At 42.2% G+C, this 26,664-nt stretch overlaps 1 protein-coding gene across 3 annotated transcripts in view; it reads left to right on the top strand.

Moving 5' to 3' along the window:
• The window catches only part of VPS13B (vacuolar protein sorting 13 homolog B), a 947,892-nt gene that overhangs the window by 489,821 nt on the left and 431,407 nt on the right, over positions 1–26,664 (top strand). For all 3 annotated transcript variants that reach the window (XM_065397834.1, XM_065397833.1, XM_065397835.1), the window contains exons 21-22: positions 1,593–1,720; positions 25,553–25,787. In XM_065397834.1, the coding sequence (XP_065253906.1) occupies positions 1,593–1,720; positions 25,553–25,787 (363 nt within the window). The remainder of the gene's footprint in view (positions 1–1,592; positions 1,721–25,552; positions 25,788–26,664) is intronic.

Here is a 26,664-nt window from a genome sequence, read left to right as displayed (position 1 = left end):
CGCCTCAAGCACAGCAGGCAGGCTGCCTTCGGCGGCATGCCTGCGGGACGTCCGCTGGTCCCACAGCTTCGGCATACCCGACGCCGAATTGCTGCCGAATCCGTGGGACCAGTGGACCTCCTGCAGGCATGCCGCCGAAGGCTACCTGACTGCCACCCTCGCAGGGACCGGCAGGGTGCCCCCCGTGGCTTGCCGCCCCAGGCACGCACTTGGAGCACTGGTGCCTGGAACCGTCGCTGCGAGTAGGGTTACCACATGTCAAGGTGTTTCCAGATATGACCTCTTTTTTGTTTGTCCGATCTCCGTTCAGGTAGATTTTTGATATATGAACAAATGTCCGTGGTTTTCCTTGCTCGTCCTGTTTCCAACATTGATTCCAGTAGGACTTCAGTTCCTGGCATGCCCTAATAATGACGTGTGAGTTTACTGGATTTGCCACCTGTATGTCTGTGCTGCTGTTAGCAGCGTTGCTGCTTTCAGACCTGGGCAGTTAGACAGCAGCAGCAGCTGGCCAGGTGCCCAACTCTGAAGAGAGTGCCGCCGCCATCAGCACAGAAGTAAGGGTGGCATGTTATGGTATTGCCCCTCCAGCTTCCCCTCTCACCAGCAGTGTCCTCTATTTAGCAACTTGAAATATGGTAACCCTACCTCCGAGGACTTTCTTTCCGTAAGAGACCTAAATGAGCTACATGACCCATAAATCATATGATCATACCGGCTCTCACCACTCAGGGAGGTAAGCTAATTGTGTCACAGGTGGGGTTGAGACCCATCTCCTCTTAAAGGGCCAAGCACTGAGACAGTCTGGTAGTTCGATTCTGCTGGCATACTTATAAATGAATTCCTCATTTAAATTGTTTTTATATTCACATATTATAACTAAATTAAATATATTATTAATATAGTATGGTGCAGTTACTTTTTGTTTTTTCCTTATTAGAAATTTTTTCCAACATTTTATGATATTTTTTATGCATTTTAGAATTTTCTTAAGCCCGTTAGATTTTTAAGTTTAGGAACAATATTTAAATGATGGTTTAATTTTCTTGAATATTTTGGCATGCTTGCTGAAAAACCTTTCCTTAAATTAATAATTAAAGATACCAAGTCAAAGCCTGAATTTTAACATGGACACTGTCTCGCTCTTTGCAACAAGTTTACAGAACTAAATCTTTGTTTAGATTACCCAGGCAGCAAATTACGTGGAAAACTTATTACTAGAACATCATCAAATATGCCGTCACACGTTGAAAACTGACTTTAATTGCTTAGGTCAAACATTCTTCGTAATATTTTTTTAGCAGCTTACGTTGGAAAAATTTAGGATGTCTCTAAATGCTGTTAAAATGTTGAATTTCTCATCACACTTAATTGATACTATTCCCTTCCTAAGCTTAAAGCTAGTAAATAAAACAATACTAGTCCACTCAAGTTTCTGCTATACAGTGTAAACACTGAAACATACATTTTAAATTGGGGAGTGGAGACAAACTATTTATAGACTTTTTAAAGAAAAAAATAATGTACTAGTAATCAGTTACTAAGTGAGGGTACATATCATCCAAGTAACCAGTGTATGTTGTTTGCTTTAGAATCTAGGCCTTTGTCACTTCCATTGAAAGCCATGCTGACCTCATCTGAATGCTGCAGAAGTCCTGAGGAGAGAATGAAAGAATTCATTGGGATAGTGTGGAATGCAGTTAAACGCCTTACACTTCAGGTAAGATGAAAAGGGAGTGAGAAAAGTTATGTCTTCCCACTTTTTATGTCTTACACTTTTTATGCACTTTAAAAAAACTCTATAAAAACAGCTTCCCAGTTTTATTATCGTATTTTACTTTAAAAATACTAGAGACTGAAAATTAAAATATGGCTATTTGGTAAATTCACCAAGGATTCATAGAATTTAAAATATTTGTATTCGATGGACTTATCTTTCTACTTAACTTTAAAAGGAGAAGAAAAACATTTGTATGAAGAATTAAACTTTTTTTTATATCACACATATGGAGCTCTTGCACCAGCTGTAATTGGCCCCACAGAGCAGTTTTCTTTCTAACAATAAACTATTTCAGTGCTTTTAAGTATGGAAATAGTATGTGTAATTAATGCAGTCATAGTAGTATCTCATCTACTTAAATTTTTGCCTCTTTCTTGAGATAACAAGTAGAACACTCAGACTAAACTGTACCATTCTGTTCTGCATAAATTTGAGCTCAATAGAAGCAATGCTTTTTTATAACAATGTACATATATACCTCCCACACACACAAATAAACTGTTAAAAGAACATAAGAACATAACATAAGAACGGCCGTACTGGGTCAGACCAAAGGTCCATCTAGCCCAGTATCCTGTCTACCGACAGTGGCCAATGCCAGGTGCCCCAGGGGGAGTGGACCTAACAGGCAATGATCAAGTGATCTCTCTCCTGCCATCCATCTCCATCCTCTGACAAACAGAGGCTAGGGACACCATTCCTTACCCATCCTGGCTAATAGCCATTAATGGACTTAAACTCCATGAATTTATCCAGTTCTCTTTTAAACCCTGTTATAGTCCTAGCCTTCACAACCTCCTCAGGTAAGGAGTTCCACAAGTTCACTGTGCGCTGCGTGAAGAAGAACTTCCTTGTATTTGTTTTAAACCTGCTGCCTATTAATTTCATTTGGTGACCCCTAGTTCTTGTATTATGGGAATAAGTAAATAACTTTTCCTTATCCATTTTCTCCACATCACTCATGATTTTATATACCTCTATCATATCCCCTCTTAGTCTCCTCTTTTCCAAGCTGAAGAGTCCTAGCCTCTTTAATCTCTCCTCATATGGGACCCATTCCAAACCCCTAATCATTTTAGTTGCCCTTTTCTGAACCTTTTCTAGTGCCAGTATATCTTTTTTGAGATGAGGAGACCACATCTGTATGCAGTATTCGAGATGTGGGCGTACCATCGATTTATATAAGAGCAATAATATTTTCTCAGTCTTATTCTCTATCCCCTTTTTAATGATTCCTAACATCCTGTTTGCTTTTTTGACTGCCTCTGCACACTGCGTGGACATCTTCAGAGAACTATCCACGATGACTCCAAGATCTTTTTCCTGACTTTTTGTAGCTAAATTAGCCCCCATCATATTGTATGTATAGTTGGGGTTATTTTTTCCAATGTGCATTACTTTACATTTATCCACATTAAATTTCATTTGCCATTTTGTTGCCCATTCACTTAGTTTTGTGAGATCTTGTTGAAGTTCGTCACATCTGCTTTGGTCTTAACTATCTTGAGCAGTTTAGTACCATCTGCAAACTTTGCCACCTCACTGTTTACCCCTTTCTCCAGATCATTTATGAATAAGTTGAATAGGATTGGTCCGAGGACTGACCCTTGGGGAACACCACTAGTTACCCCTCTCCATTCTGAGAATTTACCATTAATTACTACCCTTTGTTCCCTGTCTTTTAACCAGTTCTCAATCCATGAAAGGACCTTCCCTTTTATCCCATGACAGCTTAATTTACGTAAGAGCCTTTGGTGAGGGGCCTTGTCAAAGGCTTTCTGGAAATCTAAGTACACTATGTCCACTGGATCCCCCTGGTCCACGTTTGTTGACCCCTTCAAAGAACTCCAATAGATTAGTAAGACACGATTTCCCTTTACAGAAACCGTGTTGACTATTGCTCAACAGTTTGTTTTTCTATGTGTCTGACAATTTTATTCTTAACTATTGTTTCGACTAATTTACCCGGTACCGACGTTAGACTTACCGGTCTGTAATTGCCGGGAGCACCTCTAGAGCCCTTTTTAAATATTGGCGTTACATTAGCTAACTTCCAGTCATTGGGTACAGAAGCTGATTTAAAGGACAGGTTACAAACCTTAGTTAATAGTTCTGCAACTTCACATTTGAGTTCTTTCAGAACTCTTGGGTGAATGCCATCTGGTCCCGGTGACTTGTTAATGTTAAGTTTATCAATTAATTCCAAAACCTCCTCTAGTGACACTTCAATCTGTGACAGTTCCTCAGATTTGTCACCTACAAAAGTTGGCTCAGGTTTGGGAATCTCCCTAACATCCTCAGCCATGAAGACTGAATCAAAGAATCCATTTAGTTTCTCCGCAATGACTTTATCATCTTTAAGCGCTCCTTTTGTATCTCGATCATCAAGGGGCCCCACTGGTTGTTTAGCAGGCTTCCTGCTTCTGATGTGCTTAAAAAACATTTTGTTATTACCTTTGGAGTTTTTGGCTAGCCGTTCTTCAAACTCCTCTTTGGCTTTTCTTATTACATTCTTGCACTTAATTTGGCAGCATTTATGCTCCTTTCTATTTGCCACACTAGGATTTGACTTCCACTTTTTAAAGGAAGTCTTTTTATCTCTCACTGCTTCTTTTACATGGTTGTTAAGCCACGGTGGCTCTTTTTTAGTTCTTTTACTGTGTTGCTTAATTTGGGGTATACATTGAAGTTGGGCCTCTATTATGGTGTCTTTAAAAGAACGTTACTAAGGTTGCAAAGGCAAGCATTCAGAAGTTATGAAATGCCTCAATTAAGGTTTCCAGTGTAACCTTAATTTGACTCCCTTGTGTGTGCGCATTATGATACAGTCTTAAATTACATGATCACATACTTTTCTCCCCTAGCCAGTCCCAGTTCTCCCCCGAGTCCTAGCTCCTTGTCAAATCTCTTTTTTCATCCCCATGTGTGCACACAGGCAAACGTGTATGTATATACATACGTGCACATGTGCGCACATGCACACTGACACTCAGAAATTATCCAAAGTTAGCATAATATTTGTGGAAAGCCTAACAGATTTTTTTCTTTATTGAGACCACTCAATGGTATAAAATATGACAACAATGCATTTTTCATGTTAAACTTAAAAATTCTTATTGGGGAAGCATAACCATTGGATCTTCCATTACCCCTTCTGCATACAAATTTATTCACTTGTATATGGCCAAATACCAAAGCCTTCACTTTACTTATTCCGTACTGAGAGAAAACTCTCATTGACTTCATTATAGGATAGGGTGTGAAAATTGGAGTTTTTCTGAGTAAGGGCTTCAGGATTGTGGCTTAATATAGAACCTCCTGAAGTTGATGAGATACTATCTATTGACTTCATTGGGCTTTGAGTCAGGTCCTTGGTTCATAGCTTCTAAGCGGGTTTCTCTCTCCCCTCCCAAATGTCATTTTCACCTCTGGGAAAGAGGACAGCTGGAAAAGAGGAGTCAGATATTTACTTGTAAACAAAATATTTTTGTTATGTGTTTGTACAGTGTACAGCACAATGAGGCCCTTATCCTGGATTGAGGCATGAAGGTTCTATTGAAATACAAACAGATGATGATGATGATAATAATAAAGGAGTGAGTTATGAATGAGAGAATTGGGTGGTGAAGGGCATGGGAGCTTAGGGATGTTAATTGTCTCCTCTGCCCAAAATTTCTCCTGGTGACCTTCTCTGTTTTATCAATAACATTTCCGGGGTTTTGCAACCAAAGCATCTGCCAGGAAAATGAAAAATTAGTTCATGTGTTGAGGTATATGAAAGATATTCACCAGTTAAAATAAATATCCAGTTTTTCATATTTGCAAAAAAGTAAAAAATGTTGCAGTTATGTTCTGTCTGTTTTTTTTTGCAAAAATTAAAGGAGGTTGTGCAAATAGATTTGTGCATTCTCAAAAAAAAAAAAAATCTGGAAGTGAAGATAAACTGTTGTATAACAAACATGTATTAGCTTGATTCCTTGATGTTAGGATATTGGTAGATTTTTTTTAATGCTAGATCCACTTTCTTATTTTTCAAATATTTTTTTATCTACAGTTTGTAATTGTGGTTATATTTTTGTGAGACAATCAGATGCCTTCTGGTTTTGAGCGCCATGAATATGAAACTGTATTTTTTATCTATTTTAATATTGAAATAGTTCTGTAAAATCACAAAACACTTTACAGTAATAAAAAGGACACTGTTGTCCCAAAGAACTTAGCATCAGATTTTTAAATGTAGCTAGCTGCCTAAAAATATAGATAGATGCCTAGTGGGGTTTTCAAAAGTACCTAGGCATCCAACTCCCTTTGTGACTTGGGGACCCTTCTGAAAATCCCATTAGGTACCACCTATCTGCATTTTTAGATGCCTAAATATCTCTTAAAAACTTGGCTGTTAGAGTCTAGGCTCCAATCCTTCAAAGACTCAAACATGCTTAATTTGCTGCCCTGCACATACTCCCGTTTGAAGTCAATGGAAACTCTCACAAGGCATGAAGCTAAATGTGTGCAAGTCTTTGCAGGATTTATGACTAAGTGTACTGTCCTGCAAGCCTTTACTTCTGTGAGTTGCTGATGTAGATATTGAGAAGTTCATGTACAGTCAGTGTGCTCATTTGCATAAGTAAGAATTTGCAGGATTAGGACCCATATAAGACAAAGGAAATGAGGATAACTGGTAAAGAAAAAAGTTAGTAAAGGGAGGGTCACAAGTTAGAACAAACAGATAATGTGTGCCCTATTATACAAGAATGTAAGAATGGCCATACTGGGTCAGACCAATGGTCCGTCTAACCCAGTATCCTGTCTTCCAAGAGTGGCCAGTGCCAGATGCTTCAGAGGGAATGAAATGAACAGTTTATTGTTTGATCCATACCCTGTTGACCAGTCCCAGCTTTTGGAGTCAGAGGTTTAGGGACATCCAGCCAGAGCATAGGGTTCCATTCCAGATCATCTTGGCTTATACTCGTTGACAGACCTATCCTCCATGAACGTATCTAATTCTTTTTTGAACCCAGTTATACTTTTGACCTTTACCACATCCCCTGGGAATGAGTTCCACAGGTTGACCGTGAGCGTGTGAAGAAGTACTTCCTTATATTTGTTTTAAATGTGCTGCCTGTTAATTTCATTGGGTGACCCCTGGTTCTTGTGTTATATGAAAGGGTAAATAACACTTAATTTCTCCACACCACTCATAATTTTATAGACTTCTGTAATATCCCCCTTAGTAATCTTTTTTCTAAGCTGAACAGTCCTGGACTTTTAAAATCTCTCCTTATATGGAAGCTATTCCTTACCTCTGATCATTTTGTTGTCTTTCTCTGTACTTTTTCCAATTCTAATATATCTTTTTGAGATGGGGAGACCAGAACTGCATGTATTATTCAAGGTGTGGGCATACCATGGAATTATATATTGGCATTATGATATTTTCTCTCTTATTAGCTATCCCTTTCCAAATGATTCAGATAATTCTGTTAGCTTTTTTGACTGGAGCTGCACACTGAGCAGATGTTTTTCTTCAAGTAGTGTCCCTCTGGATACTCCGCTGTAGGTGTATCTGTGCTCTTGAGCCTCTAATCAAAGATTTTAGGTGGCAGTGTCCTTTTAACCCACACATATGCTCTCCCTACCTTTTGGTCTGCCTCAAGGCTATCTAGCACTGCCCAAGCGAACCCCCCTCAGTTTGTTTTGGACCACCTTTGGCCTTCAAGGACTGAGCAGTTGTCCCTTCCTTATCTGTGTCATTAGCATAAGTAGTAGTTGTTTGTTTTTGTTTCTTTTGTTCTCCTTAATAGTTAGTGTTTCCTTTTTACTTCCTTGGAAGTAAAAAAAAAAAGAGAAGAAAAAGAATGTTATGTTTCCTATACTTTATGAGGGGAATCTCCCATTCCTCCAGGGGAAAGAAGAACTTCCTTCTGCATTCCTCACTGCTAGAGGGTGATAGCCCCTCCAGGGGCATTCCGGCTTCAAGAGGTGCCTCTCCTGCAAGGAGTTAATTCCTGTAACAGACAGACACTCTCACTGTGTTTGGTACCTGGGAGAGTCCCATATCCTTCAGAAGTGCTTCCTCTGCCACCAACTAAAGCTGAGGTCTTCCAAGAACTGGGAGCTGAAGTTAAAACTCCTCTTTATGTCCAAGGCACTTCAGCTTCCGGGGGACTCTGGTCCTGATCACGGATCATCCCTAGAGCCTTCAACTTCAAAGGGGGTAGAGTTATGGGGAAAAACAGCAGATTCCTCTGTAAAGGCTTGAGGAAAAGGGCTCCAAACCTCCAAATTGAATCATTGGCCAGCCAGAGAGGTTCCCCAGTGCGATCAGCCATCTTGGTACTGGCGGCTCCAAAGCCTAGTACCTAGAACCATCAAGGTGCCTCCACTATGAGCGCTGCCATACCACCTAGAGATGCCAGGGGCTCAGTCTCTGAGGCAGTGGTACCATGCTCTAAGGACATGCTCTAAGGACAAAAACAAATACTATACTGCTCATTTATTCGGGTTACTCTTCGGGGGGGGGGGGGGGGAGATTCTGTAATTCTATCAGTGTACTGCTTGTGTCATGTGTGTTTTCATATGGCGCTCTACTTCTCCCTTATGTAAGTTCCCTTCCAATGGAGCTATCCTGCAGGACCTAGGTTCCCTAGGGCTGGGTTCCTCCAGCTCCAGAACTAGATGAACACTCACTCACTCACTCACTCACACACACACACACACACACACACACACACACACACACACACACACACACACACACACACACACACACATTAACAGTGCAAGTCTGAGCAGACCGGGTCAATCAGCACTTTCAAGCTGACCCCTTATATGTCTCTGGACTCAATGGGCTGGATCAAGCAGCACTTTCAAGCTATCCCCCTCCTCCCTTATGTGCCCCTGGGCTCAATGGACTGGGTCAAGCAGCACTTTCAAGCTGCCACCCTTATGTGTCCCAGATTCAGCACGTCCCTATCCTCACTCCCACATCACAATTGTACTGGTAGTAACCTACTTGATGAGCAAACCCCACAGTATTTTGGGCACTGCAGGGATCTTTAGCTTAGGTAAAAGAAGCGTTGCTGCAGAGTAAATGGGGGAAGCTAAAAACACAAAGGAGTAAAGTTCAGCAAGAGAGAGAGAAGCAGCCAGCTTAACCATAAAAGTTATTTATTGAATAATAGTGATAACTACACAAGGAGGGCTAAACCAACATAACATACATTATTAAAGGTTAATACCTAAGGTAGAAAGGAAAACACAGAGAGAGAGAAAGAGGGGGATCTCACCCACTCCATGAGGCTTGAACTGGTCGGGGTTCCCAGGTGATGGTGGTAGCTCAGGGTCCTGAGTGCTGGAGACAGGCAGAGCCCCCAGCACAGTCAGTCAGGAGAAGATGGAGTCCCAGTGGAACTAATGCATAGTTTGGATCTAAGCATCAGAACACTTACTTGAACATAGGTAGGGGTTTTTGTAGAGAAACAACAATGGTTCAAGGGAGAACACTAGATTTGTTTATGTGTAAACTGATGACTCAAGGGTTTTCTTTAGGCTAGACAATAGGAGCTGATCACTCTTGGCTATGGGTGGTGTTTTCTTCCAGGAAGCTCACAATTTAACTAGGCTGCTTTAGTATTTTGGATATCAATCAAGGATTCATTACTAGAATTGGTCTGATAATTGCTGAGCTGGGTGTGGGCAGGTGTAGGTTCATTAACATCTGGAGCAGAGATTCCCATGATGCAGTGCTTCCCTGCTTTTCTGGTCCCAGAGTTCAGTGCGGTTCTCTGTTCTTCATTCTGTACGCTAATCCCTGTCCCATCTTTCATGCAGGTGAGACTAGGGGAGTTGTCTCTGCTCTCCATTCTGTATGCAAATAGAGATGTCTTACTCTTGTCACCCTTGTCAGGAGGGGTCTAGGTGTGTCTCCCAACGCCCTTCACTGCTCTTTGCAAGCCTTTTCTCTGATCGGTCTTGGTTCAAGCAGAGACCGGCGGGGGGAGGGGGCGTCCCTCATGAGTCAGACAGGCCAGACACTGCGCCCTGGTTCCCCAAAAACACAGAGCTGACTGGTATCAGTGGCACCGAGAAAACCTTTGGTACCAGATGCAGCAAAGCTCCAATCTAGAAAGCGCTCTTCACCTTCACAACTATCAGTGTTGACAACATGCCACAGACACTCTTCCTCAGTACTGAGTGAGCCAACAGTACCACAAGAGTTCCAGTACCCTAGAGACCTGACAGTTGGGAAAGAATGGCAATCCCCATTACTCGGGACTAGGGCCCCTGTACTGAGCTCATCCCAGCACCCAGAATCGCCCTCAGCAACGGGCCATGTACCATCAATACCCAGTCAGCGCCACTGTTACTCAGTGATGAATCTGACAGTGACCAGGAGGATGTAATTTCCCTGGCCTCTCATCATGGTCTGCCATCACAATATAAGGATCCTCCTCAATTCCATCAAGCTGACCCATGATCGTGGCATGAGCTGCAGATTACCCTAAATGAGGTGGCAGATGCACATCACAAGCTGGTGTATATTCTGCACAGTTCCTCCATGTCCAGAATTGCCCTCCCAATTAATGAGGTGATTTTAGATCCTGCCAAAGTCATCTGACAGACACCAGCCTCCATCATACCAACCTGAAAGAGAGCTGACAAAAAATACTACATCCCTCCCAAAGAGGCAGTCTTCCTGTTTCAACGTACACAACCCAACTCCATTGTAGTGGATGTGGTTAATTCATGAGGCAAGTAACATTATGCCAAGTTGACCCCATACAAACGGATTTGGAAAAGGCTAGATATTTTTGGGAGGAAGGTGTATTTATAGTCACAAACTACCAAGCTGTCATGGCCAAATATAATTTTATTAATTATAGGAAACTCAATGTGTTTCTGGAACATTTACCGGAGAGACAAAGGGAGCAGTTTCAGGCCATTGTCAGAGAGAGACAGTTAGTAGCCAGAACTGTGCTACAGATGGCACTCGATACAGCTGATACAGTGGCCCACTAAGTCTCCACAGCAGTGGTAATGAGGCTGGCTTCTTGGCTACACTTTCCAGGTTGCCCAAAGAGCTTCAGACGACGGCGGAAGTTCTCCCGTTTTAAAAACCCAAGCTCTTTGTGGAGAAGGCAGACTCTTTTCTCCACATGTTGAAGGATTCCTGGGATTATGCTCCCTGGGAATCTACTCTGCAGGACAGAAGAGAAGATATAGCTCTCAGCCACAGTACAGGTCACGACCTCCTCAATACCCACCATCTGAGCACTATTACAAGCTACAACATAAGAGGTCCAGAGTTCAGAAGCACAAGTAGTCAGCACCCCAATCCACAACCTCGCAGACCGCCTCTTCTAAGCACCTTTGACAGGTTGGTCAAGGGCCCGAACAACTATACCTACCAACATTAGCTGCCATCTACACCCCTGGTGTGCCCTTTTGGAAGTTACCTGGCCCTCTTTCACAGCAGTTGGGAGAAGATCACCTCGAACAGATCTATCCCCCATTCCCACCCTCCTTCCCCATCCCTCTTCAGGCACCCTTCTCACAAAAGCCTACTTCAGCAGGAAACAGATCATGTGCTATGCATAGGGACCATAGAACCAGTCCCAGCAACTCAGGGGCAAAGGGTTTTATTCCCATTATTTCATGATCCCCAAGGCGAAGAGAGGTTGGAGGCCAAGTCTTGATCTAAGTGCATTAAACAAATATGTGAGGGTTTGGAAGTTCAAGATGGTCATGCTAGCAGCCATTATTCCAGCTCTAGAGCAAGTAGATTGATTTTTGGCCCTTGAGCTACAAGATGCCTTCTTCCACATCTTGATACGACCACTGCACAGAAGATTTCTACAGTTTACCTTCAGGCAGGACCATTATCAGTGGAGGGTGCTCCCATTCGGCCTCTTGTCCGCACCCAGGGTATTCTTCAATGTTATTTCCATCGTAGCGGCGCACCTGCGAACATTGGGCATTGTGGTCTACCCATACCCAAATGACTACCTCTTCAGGGCTCCCTCATTTCATGATGCCGTATGAGCCACATTTGCACAGCTGGGTCTACAGCTCAAATTACAGAAATCAACACTGACCGCAATACAGCGAATGGATTTTATCGGTGCCGACCTCAACGCAGTAAAAGCAAAAGCGTTCTTCCCGCTACACAGACTCATAACCACTATGAGTCTCACAGAGACAGGCCAGGCCAGCCCTCAAACACTGGCCAGGAACTGCCTGCAGCTGGTAGGTCATAGTGCAACATGCACCTTCGTTGCCCCAAATGTCTGGATGTTCATGAGGTGTCTTAAGATGTGGCTCACTTCTGTCTATTCCCTGAAGAGGGACAGACTAACCAAACTGCTATCACTGACCTCCATAGTAAAGCACTCCGTGAACTGATGGAAAGACACATCCAATGTCCGAGCAGGTGTTCCAATCATACAGCCGCCAACAACACTGACTCTAATGACGGATGCTTCCCTAATAAGCTGGGGAGCTCACCTAAATGACTACAAGGTTCAAGACAAGTTGTCTTCCACAGAAGTGACCCTCCATATCAGTCTTTTGGAGCTAAGGGCCGTCAGGAACACCTGTGCACACATTCTGCCTTTCATCAAGAACACCCACACAAAGGTCATGACAGACAATATGACCTGTATGTTTTATATAAATCACCATGAGGGCACCATATCTCCCTACCTCTGCACAGAAGTACTCAAACTTTGGAATTGGTGCATCTATCACTATGTGCTCATCTCAGCTGTCAATGTACCAGGGATACAGAACATGACAGCCAGCGGTCTCAGTTGTAACTTTTCTCATGACCACAAATGGGAACTGAACTTTGAGGTGCTTAGAGACATATTCACCCTTTGCATAACCCCAACTACAGATCTCTTCACTACTTACCAGAATAAGAAATGTCCTCGTTACTGCTCCAGGGCCAGCCTGGGGAAACATTCACTGGAGACACCCTCATCTTTCCATGGAACAGAAACCTCCTATATGCTTGTCACCTCTTTCCTATTCTATCCAAGGTCCTGCTGAAAATTCAACGAGAGAAAGCAAGAGTTATTCTGATTGCCCCCTCCTGGCCAAGACAAGTCTGGTTCCCTTACCTGAAACAGATGACGATATGTCCTACAGGTCCTCTTTGGCCCATTACCCACCTGCTCTCTGAAAACGATGGGCTGGTCCTTCACCCTCCACCTCCAGGCTTGGCTCCTTCTTGGTTCCAAACCTTAGAGGTAGAATGCTCTCATGAGGTGAAAGACGTGTTGTTGTCAGCCAAAAGTCGACCACTCAACGTACTTACCTACAAAAATGGAAATGATTCCAAGTTTTGTGTCATTCTAAGCACACAGACCTAACCTCGTCTTCCATCCCTCTGATTTTAGACTACATTTTAGACCTTAAGAGGTCAAAACTCACTCAGCTTCCTTAAGCTACATCTTGTGGACATAATGGCTTTCCACCATCAGGTAGATGGATACTTGGTGTTTGCTTACCTGCTGACGCAGAGATTCCTTAAGGGCATTGGAACTCTTCATGCATGTGAGACCACCCGCTCCAACGTGGGATCTTGACCTAATTCTCAGAGCTTTGACTAGACCTCCCTTTTGACTAGAGGCAACTTGCTCTCTCTTACAGCTGTCCATGAAGACAGCATTTTTAATTGCCATCATCTCAGCTAGGGGCATAGGAGAAATGGCACATCCACCATATGCAGTCTTTTTTAAAGACAAAGTAACTCTGAGGCCTCATTCCAAGTTTCTCCCTAAAGTTGCCTCCACTTTCTATATGAATCAACAGATCCATCTTCCTGTTTTTTCCCCAAAACATTGTGACAACAGGGAGGTGATTCTGCATATGCTAGATATTAGAAGAACACTAGCATTCTACTTGGACAGGACTAAGGACTTCAGGAAGTCCTTGAGTTTCATTAATCACTTATCAAGAGTGCAACCTGTTGCCTCTGTCCGGAATCTGTACGCACTCCATGAGGTCAATTTCTACCTCGGTTGCATTCCTTAAAGATGCCCTATCTCGGAAATTTCCAGAGCAGCGACTTGGGCCTCTTATCCCATGACTGCCTACTTTGCTTAAGAACCTTTGACGAGGGACCTTGTCAAAGGCTTTCTGAAAGTTCAAGTACACTATATCAACTCGATCATCCTTGTCCACATATTTGTTGACTCCCGTAAAGATTGGTGAGTTATGATTTCCATTTACAAAAAACGTGTTGGCTCTTCCCCAACAAATCATGTTCATCTACGTGTTCGTAATTCTTTGCCAGTTTCAACCAATTTGCCCCATACTGAAGTTAGGCTTACTGGCCTTTATTTGCCCAGATTGCCTCTGGAGTTTTTTTTAAAAATAGCTCTTACATTAGCTATCTTCCAGTCACATGGTACAGAGCTTGATTTAAGCAATAGGTTACTACCATAGTTAGTAGTTCTGCAACTTCATATTTGAGTTCCTTCAGAACTCTTGGGTGAATGCCATCTGGTCCTTGTGTCTTATTACTTTTTAATTTATCAGTTTGTTCCAAAACTCCTCTTTTGACACCTCAATTTGGGGCAGTTCCTCAGATTTGTTACCTAAAAAGAATGAATCGTGTGGGAATCTCCCATACATCCTCTACAGTGAAGATCCAATACAAAGAATTAATTTAGCTTCTGTGCAACGACCATGTCTTCCTTGAATTCTCCTTTAGCATCTTGATTGTCCCTTGGCTCACTATTTTTTTGGCTGGCTCCGTGCTGCTGATGTACTTTAAAAAAAATTGCTGTTAGTTTTTGTGTTTTTTGCTAGTTGATCTTCAGATTCTTTTTTGGCCTGCCTAATTGTATTTTTTACACTTAACTTGCCAGAGTTTGTGCTCCTTTCTGTTTCCCTCAGTAAGATTTTGCTTCCAGTTTTTAAAGGTGGTCTTTTTGGAAATGAAGCTTATAAACTGCAATATTTTAAAACAGAGAATGAGGTAAGGTGATTATTTTTGTTGTTAGTGCTGAATAACTTAGGGCATATCTACACTGCCCCACAGTTTGGACTACAGGAGTTTGAATAGCAGTGTGCACCAAAGTGCTGTGCTGTTATTTCCCTGTATGGATGCTGCAGGTGCAAACTGAATGGTTCCGAGTTCGCATTAATTTAGTTCTCTTCAAACAGGATTACATTACTGTGAGTAAAAACCTGGTATTTCATACCTGCGCATCCAGGGAGTGGAGTTACAGTGCAACACTTTGGTGTGCACTGCTATTCACACCCCCGTAGTCCAAACTGCAGAAGCAGTGTAGACATGCCCTTAGAGTTGCCTAGGAAATGTAGCTATTTGCATGCCCAACTTTTTAATAAACTTTCCATGTTTGTGTCCCTAAACCACATTACTTGCTCATTTGTCCTGGTTTCTCTTCCATTTTCCGTTTCTCCACTGCGTTTTAATCACCATACTATCTCATTATACATAGTGAGATACATGGATAAATGTTGGTGAATATTTATTTTCTTTAACTTGCTGGAAAGAGGCACATTGAGAAGCCATCCAAAGAAAATTACACCAGCTCCCAATGAGATACCACATATGTAATTTAAGAATAGATTTCTAACAATGACTTGGCATTATTTAGGGTTGCACATCCTGGTAAAATATAAAAGGTGAGTAGATTTATTTGCAGGTGCTTTTCTTTCAATTGTACAACATAAAAGTCTGCAGTTGGTCATTGGATAAAACAGAACTTGATAACTTAAAATCATCAAAGGATTATTTTTTTAGTGAAAGTTTGAGTAAGTAAATGTGTTGAACCAAAGTCGTGGAAAGTTTATTTTGGAGCCAAGGCTGGTACTGGTTTAGCCCTGACCCTTTTTGCTCATGATAGACCCTTGCATGAAGATATTGTGCATTGGACTTGCTGTAAACTGTTATTATTTCCGTGAAAAAGACTTTCAATCTTAACTAAAAATAGTTTTTATTATTTAATTGTGGGGTTTTATATGCAGCCTTGAAGTCTTTTTTGGCAGCTAGGCTGTGGGGGAGGTACTCACTTTTCACATGTTGCTTGTATTAATAGTTGCTAAAATCATGAAGCAGCATAAACAATTATTTTTAATTGGTTGTTAATGCTGAATTCTAGTGGGAATAATGAGGCATCTGTAGTAAAACCAAATGAATTAAAGAGCAATGTTACAGTGAATGACAACCAAATAAGTGTACAATGATTATTTGTAATGCTCAGTAGATACGCCATGTACTTTAAAATATTTTGAAAAATAAGCCTGTTTCCTGCAATTATTTGAAGTAATATTTTCTCTAAAGAGTATAATTTCCACTGAATTTTTTATTGTTTGAAACTCTGAAATCTAATCATGAGGTTAACTTATATTCTTGTTCCTTGCGGAGGACACAGAGAGATTTTGTAACATGTAACTTAGCAATAATATACAGTAGCTATGGGAGGGAGAGAGACTATTAATTGACTGGTTATTTATCACACAGTGAGTGAGTGAGACTGATAGGATGATCCTGCTCATTTCCTGCTAACATCAGTAAGAAGAGAGTCCCTAAAGTTTTCACAAGAATTTCTATAAAATGTTTCCATTTTGGAACATTCATCTACAAATTTAGTTTATCAGTTTTGATTTCTGTAGTTTCATGACCAAATAAAAAAATATTGTTTTAAATGTAGTCAACAGTGAACTGCGCATTGTTCAGAAAGTAGTAGGAAATCAGTCAAATATTATCAGTTATGTTTTAAGATGTTTTTAACAAACTTTAAGTGTGAAATTCTGTCTCCCTTGCAACATACAAATAAGCAGAGCTTGTGTGGTACACCAGCAGAAAAGCTAGACAGATAAAATGCTATTACCCAACTTGGAAGTAGGAGTCAAGCACCTGTGCAGCTTGGCTACAGCAGCCTTCATTGTTGACCTCATCCCACCCCTCTACATGAGACTTCTGGCCAGTGGATCTCTTCAGTTTGTGGATCTCATATATGTGTACTCCACTCTTCTCCCCCACAAAACCCCACAAAACAAAACAGACAAACACACACCAGCCTTTTTACAGCAGGAATACATTTACAGGGCTGGGACTTAGAAGGGACAGAGGCCACACTGCTTAGAGGTATCCTTACAAGGTTCCCCCATTGGGCAATTTCTATCACCTATAGCAAGTAGTGGGATTGGCTAGGGCTGGCTATCAAGGGCTGAGCAGGGAAGATGTGAATCTTTTTAATTGTATCACTATGGCCTGGTCTACACTAGGAGTTTATGTCGAATTTAGCAGCGTTACATCGAATTAACTCTGCACCCGTCCACACAACGAAGCTATTTAGTTCGACATAGAGGTCTCTTAAATTCGACTTCTGTACTCCTCCCCAACGAGGGGAGTAGTGCTAAATTCGACATGGCCATCTCGAATTAGGCTAGGTGTGGATGGAAATCGATGGTAATAGCTCCGGGAGCTATCCCACAGTGCACCACTCTGTTGACGCTCTGGACAGCAGTCCGAGCTCGGATGCTCTGACCAGCCAAACAGGAAAAGCCCCGGGAAAATTTGAATTCCTTTTCCTGTCTGGGCAGTTTGAATCTCATTTCCTGTTTGGACATCGTGGCGAGCTCAGCAGCACTGGCAACGATGCAGAGCTCTCCAGCAGAGATGGCCATGCAATCTCAGAATAGAAAGAGGGCCCCAGCATGGACTGATCGGGAAGTCTTGGATCTGATCGCTGTGTGGGGCGATGAGTCCGTGCTTTCCGAGCTGCGATCGAAAAAACGGAATGCAAAGATCTACGATAAGATCTCAAAAGCCATGGCAGAGAGAGGATACAGCCGGGATGCAACGCAGTGCCGTGTGAAAATCAAGGAGCTGAGACAAGGCTACCAGAAGACCAAAGAGGCAAACGGACGCTCCGGATCCCAGCCCCAGACATCCCGTTTCTACGAGGCACTGCATTCCATCCTAGGTGCGGCCGCCACCACTACCCCACCACAGACCGTGGACTCTGAGGATGGGATATTGTCGACGGCCGGTTCCTCGGAGATGTTAGCGGATGGGGAAGATGAGGAAGGAGATGAGGAGGACGAGGCAGTCGATAGCGCTTACAACGCTGATTTCCCCGACAGCCAGGATCTCTTCATCACCCTTACAGAGATCCCCTACCAACCGTCCCCAGGCGTTAACCCGGACACAGAATCAGGGGAAGGATCAGTCAGTAAGTGTTTTAAACATGTAAACATTTATTTTTAACAGAACAGGAATATTAATAATATTAACAATGGGTTTTTCATGATTAGTGTGCCCTAGGCGCTTAACGTTTCAGTCCTTGGCAGTGCAACTACTGAAAAAAAATCTAACAATGTCCGGTTTAGCATGATTGGTTTGCCCTAGGCGCTCTACTGTTTAGTCCCTGCCAGTGCAGCTACAGTAAAATCCGGTCTATATGTCCGGGGATAGAGCAGAAATCCTCCTGGGACATCTCCACGAAGCTCTCCTGGAGGTAATTGGAAAGCCTTTGCATCAGGTTCCTGGGGAGAGCGGCCTTATTGGGTCCTCCGTGGTAGGAAACGTTTCCGCGCCAGGAGACAAGCAAGTACTCGGGGATCATTGCCTTGCAGAGCATGGCGGCATACGGCCCTGGTCTTTGCAGGCTTTCCCGAAGCATCCTTTCTTTCTCGGTCTCTGAAATCCTCATCAGAGTGATGTCGCTCATGGTGACCTGCTTTGAATTAGGTAGGGGAATGTTAGTATTGGGACTGCTTGCCTGTTCCTTTACAGAACTGTAACCGGCGGTTTACAGCCACGCGGTGGACGCGGGAGAGGAGCAGCATACAGGGATCTTTCCCTGGGACAGCCGCGAGGGGGTGGGACGGGCAGAGTTCATGCTTGCCAGATTGCTGGCAGCAGGGACTGGCATTGCTTTGAACGTGAAAGGAGGCCAGTGCTATTATTAAAGTTTTAAGCAGCCACAAGTCTACGGCTTACCGTGTCAGCCTGCTACCCAAATTCCGCTGTCCTGCCCCGCTTGTCTGATCTGCACTGCAAGACCCCAGGCACTGAATGCGAAGGCCGAAAATTCAACCTTGTCCTGAGTGCGCATGTGATAGGTGCTGTGCATGGTCTAGTTCACAGAGAAAGACTGTGTTCTTTGTTCACAAAAAAATTTATCTTTCTGAGGAATTCACTCCCTTTTTCCCATCCCACAGCTGCGACTGTCTCACGACCTACCCTGGCATCACACTCCCAGAGGCTAGCGCAGATTAGGCATAGGAAGAAGAGGACACGGGAGGACATGTTCTCGGAACTTATGGGCTGCTCCCGAGCCCAGGCAGCCCAGCAGACCCAGTGGAGGGAGAACTTGTCCCAAATCCACCGATCACACATCGAACGGGAGGAGAGGTGGCGGCAGGAAGACCAGCAGGTGACTCAAACCCTGCTTGGACTAATGAGGGAACAAACGGACACGGTCCGGCGCCTTGTGGATGTTCTGCAGGACAGGAGGCAGGAGGACAGAGCCCCGCTGCAGTCTATCTCTAACCGCCCTCCCCCGCCACAAAGTCCCATACCCCCCTCACCCAAAGTCCCAAGAAGGAGGGGCGGCAGAGTCCGTGAAAACTCTCACTCCACCCCTGCAGACTGCTCAAGTACCAGAAGGCTCTCATTCCCCAAAATTTGATAAGTCCTTTCCTTCCCGCCTCACCCAAGCCCCCGTCCCAGTTTCATCCCCCAGTTTCATGTGTAGTTGCTAATAAAAAATACGTTTCTGTTAATTACTGTTTCCATCATGTTCTTTTAGAGGAGAGTCTGTTTGAAGGGGGGGAAGGGGGTTGGTAATTGGACAGGACAGTCACCTTTAGCAGGGTACAGAGGCGGGGGCAGGTTCAGCAGCAGGGCACACACACATTGCAGTGACTAGTTACCCTGGTCAGTCTGGGAGGTGGTTTTCATGTTCTGTGTGTGCGGGGGGCTATGTGACTTTGTGGCGGGGGAGGGCGGTTAGAGATCTTATGCAGCGGTCCTTATCCTGGATCACAGAGCCACGCAGCAGGGGATCTGTAACCGTCCTCCCCCTGCCACAAAGTCACATAGCCCCCACACACAGAGTCCCGAACAGGAGGGGTGGCAGGCTCCGTTGAAACAACCAGTCCACCAGTGCGGAGCCTGTCATTCCTGGAGTTTAGAAGCGTCCTTTGCATCACTACACTACACCCGCTCCCCACCACAGTCTGCGTCCCAGGTTCAACACTTTACCGCGAAAACAGTAATAAAGAAAACGGTGTTCATTAACAAATTTCAAGTGATTTTATTTTTAAACGTGTGTTGGAAGGGGGTGAACGGGGTATGTAACTGGAGAGGATAGTGAACATTCACTGGGTAAAGAAACGGGGCCAGGTTCAGCTTCTCTGTAAACAAACTTAATTGTCACAGGTTACCCTGCTCACTCAGGAACCTAGCTTTCAAAGCCTCCCGGATGCACAGCGCGTCCCGCTGGGCTCTTCTAATCGCACGGCTGTCTGGCTGGGCTTAATCAGCAGCCAGGCTATTTGCCTCAACCTCCCACCCCACCATAAAGGTCTCCCCCTTGCTCTCACACAGATTGTGGAGCACACAGCAAGCTGCAATAACAATGGGGATATTGGTTTCGCTGAGATCAGAGCGAGTCAGTAAGCTTCTCCATCTCCCCTTGAGATGTCCAAAAGCACACTCCACCACCATTCTGCATTTGCTCAGCCGGTAGTTGAAGAGTTCTTTTTCACTGTCCAGGGCGCCTGTATAGGGCTTCATGAGCCAGGGCATTAGCGGGTAGGCTGGATCCCCGAGGATCACTATAGGCATCTCCACATCCCCAAGAGTTATTTTGAGGTCCGGGAAGTAAATACCTTCCTGCAGCCGTCTAAACAGACCAGAGTTCCTGAAAACGCGAGCGTCATGAACCTTGCCCGGCCATCCGACGTTGATGTTTGTAAAACGTCCCCTATGGTCCACCAGTGCTTGCAGCACCATTGAAAAGTAGCCCTTTCGGTTAATGTACTGGCTGGCCTGGTGGTCCGGTCCCAGGATAGGGATGTGAGTTCCATCTATAGCCCCACCGCAGTTTGGGAATCCCATTGCGGCGAAGCCATCTATGATGACCTCCACGTTTCCCAGGGTCACTACCTTTGAGAGCAGTAGCTCAACGATTGCGTTGGCTACTTGCATCACAACAACCCCCACGGTAGATTTGCCCACGCCAAAGTGGTTCGCGACTGACCATGCAAAAGTTTCGCAGCCACTGTGATTCATCCCAGACCTGCAGCACTATGCGGTCCCACCAGTCCGTGCTTGTTTCCCGTGCCCAGAATCGCCGTTCCACAACATCAACATGACCCATTGCCACCATGATGTCCTCGGCGCGGGGTCCCGTGCTTTGTGACAGGTCTGTGCCACTCTCAGACTTCAGGTCCTCACCGCGCTGCCGTAGCCTCCTCGCCCGATTTCTCAGCATCTGCCTCTGGGAAAGGTGGATGATAAGGTGCGAGGTGTTGACAACGGCCATAACTGCAGCGATGGTCGCAGCGGGCTCCATGCTCGCAGTGCTGTGGCGTCCGCGCTGTCACTGACCAGAAAAGTGCGCGAACTGATTTCCCGCCGGCGCTTTCAGGGAGGGAGGGTGGGAGTGACAGTTGGATGACGACAGTTACCCAAAACCACCCTCGACACATTTTTTTCTCCAGAAGGCATTGTGGGCTCGACCCAGAATTCCAATGGGCAGCGGGGACTGCGGGAACTGTGGGATAGCTGCCCACAGTGCACCGCTTCCAATGTCGATGCTTGACCCGTTAGTGTGGACTCACAAAGTCGAATTACTGTCCTTAGTGTGGATACACACGTTCGACTTTGTAATATCGATTCCACATATTCGATTTAAGTAAAATCAAACTACTCTCGTAGTATCAGAGGGGTAGCCGTGTTAGTCTGAATCTGTAAAAAGCAACAGAGGGTCCTGTGGCACCTTTAAGACTAACAGAAGTATTGGGAGCATAAGCTTTCGTGGGTAAGAACCTCACTTCTTCAGATGCAAGCATCTGAAGAAGTGAGGTTCTTACCCACGAAAGCTTATGCTCCCAATACTTCTGTTAGTCTTAAAGGTGCCACAGGACCCTCTGTTGCTTTTTACTCTCGTAGTGTAGACATACCCTATGAAGCATAAGGGGCTGTAGATACCCCTTGCACATCTTCTCCGCTCTCCTACACAGCAGCACCTCTGCTGCATTTTGGGCCTTTAGTGGCCACTCCACAGCCAGGATGATTTTGCCCTAATACAGTACATATTTTACAATTCTCTCTATTGAACAACCTTCCCTTTGATGCAGTATATAATTTTAAAAATAGTATAAACTGCTTTAACAATTCTTGTGCCATCACTTACTTTAGTAAATTAATATTTTTCTTTTTAAATAGCTGAGATCTGGTGATCCACTCACCTTTCAATGTATATATGTTAGTAAAAACTTAAATACAATATGGTTCACTTATTTTTTTTTAATTAGAAGGCAAAACAGTTCTTTCGTCCTTAGTTTATCATTAGTATATGTTATAGCCCTTGACATAATAGAAATCAAAATAGGAGGTGATTCCATTTCAAGAATTTGTAATAATTCTTTCTCTTTAACACATGAATGTGTTCAGTATTGGCAAAAGAACATGTTGCTACCAAAACTGAAATAAGATCCTTGAAACAGAAAGGATGTTGCCATGGAAAAGTGAAGTAACACTCAGTACAGCTGCGATACATTAATGAATAGGATATTTTTTTTAAAGATCATTTGTGTTTGGTGTGGCTTGGAGGGTCCCAACCAGATGGTTTCCATGAACAGGATCTGACCCCCAGCTTGAGGACTTCTTACTGGCAGATTACTTCATTTTCTTTCCCTTGGATTGTCAGATCCTTACATTAATGCAGGATTTACTGCTACAGATTTATATTCAGTTACATAGATCAGTCACATTTTACGTTAAAGTCACAATTTTAGAAATACCATTTAACAATTATTTAAAAAGGTAAAAAAGATTTATATGGTAGCTTTAATATATGCAATTGATGTAACTTTAATTTTAAAATATTTTGATTACATATAATTTAAAGCACTTTCCATATCAATAAAACGATCTATAACATATATTATTATTATTATTATTTAATCCAACATATAGTGCATCAATATTGGGTGTATTCTTCCTTCCCTTTACTGGAACTTGCTGTAAGCCAAATCGCCGGGGTGGGATTGGGCAGGGGAGAGTGGGCGGGAGAGACACAGATTCTGCTTTCCGATGCATGTGAAAATCCCACTGAAACTTGCTGGAATTTCGTGAGGGCAAAATTTAGCCCAATGAGAAATGTAACATGTTCCTTAAGAACCCACTGTTGAATGCTCTAACAGGCATTTCCACATATAAACTGATAATTTCCTGTGCAAACAGGTAGTAATTGCCTGATTTGTACTGGAAAATGTATGTTTTTAGAGGTTCATCCATTGTGTCCGCCTTTGAAAACCTTAAACTGTATATTCCTCTAATTTAAGACCTCCTATATGATGCATTTATTTATTTATGCATGCTTTTTCAGTTAAATTGGCTTGAATTTATCTAGAAATATATTATTACATATTTTGGACCAGATTCTACCACCCATTAGTCCATGAGCAGTCCCATTGAAATCAATGCACCAACTCACATTAACTCAAGGTACTACTGAACATGAAGGGTGGTCTAATTGAGGCCTAAGTGAGTGATAGCTCCTTCTAAATAATATAAGGAGTGCTAGAATTGTGATTACACTTCAATGTTCTTAATATGGTAAAATCAAATTAAACAGAGGAAAATGACCTGAGAAACTTGTATTCAATTCAATTTTGCAGATAAAGTGTAAAAAACTTAGCGTTTCCTGGTTCTGTATACGTCTAAAGTGAACTTCGTTAAACATCTATTGTAGACCCTTGCAGTGAGTAAACTGATAGAACATTGTATCTCTGAGTTTGTGGAATTTGTGGGTTATTATTACCACATGCCTTGTATATTCTGGCAACATTTGATGTTAATCATCATGGAGATATATATTGGGTGATTTGTTATAAATTGCTTACTCAGTAAGTGCATTGATAAAACAAAAGCTACTCTGATCATAACTGCATTGCCTTTGTCATCTGTTTATCACTGCCCCACAGTGGTCTGAACTGCAACTTATTGCTAATAGACCAGAAAATGCTCTTATATGTCACCATAAAAATCTTTGAAAATTGACAGAATGATTAATTTTTACAGAGTTTTTGAAAATCAAAATGTGTTACATTTGTAACAATACACAATTGCTTCTTGTCTGGTATAAATAAAGTACATTCTAAACCTTGGATCAATAAATTACTTATCAAAGATGTAATTAACTTCATTTTACAGCTCAGATAACTCTAAAACTAGAAACAGACACAGACTTCATGTAATGTATTTATTTTTGCGAAATTCTACTTATATTTTTTGACAGTGAATTCTTGTCACTTTATCCCTGTTCACCAGGCTGGCAAATTATTTATGGTATTGAGGGATTCCAATCTCGTTACACATCATTATTGCTCTTGTGGGGGAATGTTAGCCTTCAGGGGAGGTTATCGTACACTAGGTCTTCATTATCATTTGTAAGATATAGTTCCTTTAATTATATAAATTTATAGTATCTTGAAGCATTTATTGGACACTGCTACAAAAGCAGCAAACAAAAGTACTTTATCATGTCTTCAAATAACATCTTGCATCCAAAATATTGTGAAGAAACTGATTGAATCATAGTTTGTATTTGCTTAACAAAGCATTCAAGTGTGTAGGCTGTTATGGTTATTTGATATCCAGGTGCAGAATATTACTTGCAAGAGCCAAGTAAGACTAACAGTCTTTAGCATACATTACCTCTGAATTAAGAAGTCATGATGAGTTCAGTCCTTGGTTTGGGCTTACTTAGCCTTGCTAGAAGTCTCTAAGGATATGGCAGAATTATCAAAACTGTTTCATAGCAGTCTAAGTAACTGTGCACTCGTGGAAACAGAAGTTTCATATGAAATCACATGTGCTTGTTCTAATCTGAAAGGTGACAAAAGGAGACAAACCTGTTAGTTTCTAAACTTTATTAACGTTTTTCATTACGATATATATCTTGGTACTAATGAACATGTCGATATTTGGCTGAGGCTTTTATTTATGTTAGATTGACTGATTGAGCTTGACCTTTTTATGCACTTTAGTCACTGTTAACTACAAAGTAAGGGAAGAATTCTCACTGAAATGAATCTTTTTTAGAAAGTAACAGCGTATAAAATGCTAGTCAGCTCTAGAGCCTTAGCTAGTGATAACAAAAGCTAATGAACTGCAAAAGGAGGAGGATTTTGTCACCTTTTCTGCCGGCACATTTTCTAACTCCATTATGTTTCCTGAAACAGCTGTGGAAAGGCAGATGTATGTTCAGCTTATGTGGCTACACCCTTCTGATCAAATTTATAGACCAAAATGGCACCTTTTCAGGCGTTATTTTCTATATATGTAATTTATGAAAGTGTAAGCATCTGCCATTTTCTGTTGTCCTTTCTTTTAATTCTGTTTAAGAATTTAGACAGGTTTTTAATCAACTGTGATATCTGTGATTCTGTGATATAGTCTTTGATTCTGTATTATAAATGAATAAATATGTTGGGAGAATGTTGAGATCTATTTCTGAGAATCCTGTCTTGGATTTGTTTTTGTTTTTCCAGCTTGAAGTGCAGTCCTGTTGCGTGTTCGTTCCAAATGACAGCCTGCCTTCCCCAAGTACAATCGTGTCTGGTGACATTCCTGGAACTGTCCGAAGTTGGTACCATGGACAGGCTGGTATGCCTGGTACACTAGTTCTTTGCTTGCCCCAGATAAAGATTATGAGTGCTGGACACAAATATATGGAACCGCTGCAAGAAATCCCCTTTGTTATGCTAAGATCCATTCTTGAAGAAGGTACAGTATGAGAAATTTGGAAAGTTTTCCTGTTGTTATTTCAATGTATAATTCTGTTGTATGATCATTGTTTTATATTGCCAACATTTTTATATAAATCAGTCTTCTTACTAAAAGATTTCATATCCAAAATATGTGAGCTAAGTGCCACAGATAAATTTGCCTTCTTTAACCATGAGCTATACAACTATAGCAAAAATTTAAACTTTCTGGAAGTTTCCATGTGCATTTAATTCATTACTATAATCTTGAAACTATTAAATTTTTTAGAGAGGTTTTGCTGTTTTTGTGAATTTGCATTAACGTGAGCAGAGAAAATGGAGAACTTGTTAAAAGGTTTTCATAGGAGAATTTTGTACATAATATTTTTCTTCTTTTTTGCACACAAAGCTTACTAATGAAACTTACCAAAGAATTATAAAGCACAGATTATGAAAAATGGAGTAAGAAGTATTTTCAAGTACTACATTTGCTCCTGAGTGTCTGCCAATTTTTGTGATTTTACAACTACATTTTCCTATATTTTTTTATTGATTTTTCCCTCCCCTTTTGTTCTGTAACAACCCCAGTCTCTCCTCCTCCACGTGCACAACAGCAGAAACAGATTTTAGTGAATTTTTTAAACAATGAAACGCTCTTTAATGGTACTGTAAGTGCTGTCAAATGCACAAAGTAAACAAGAATAGAGAAATAAATGTTTCCTCTAATTTCTTTAGAAGGTAAAATAATCTTATTTGTTATACTAACAACAAAAGGTAGATATGTTTAAACAGAAATGTGATTTTTTTTTAAGTTGATAGTGCCCTTTAAACCATTTATGAAAGTAGACCGTAGACCATGCTTAAATTTTCTCAGACTCAGAAAGGAAGGAGCAGTC

This window comes from Emys orbicularis, chromosome 2 (genome assembly GCF_028017835.1).
Source record: "Emys orbicularis isolate rEmyOrb1 chromosome 2, rEmyOrb1.hap1, whole genome shotgun sequence".
Classification (NCBI taxonomy): Eukaryota; Metazoa; Chordata; order Testudines; family Emydidae; genus Emys; species Emys orbicularis.
This window is presented reverse-complemented; position numbering and strand designations above follow the sequence as displayed.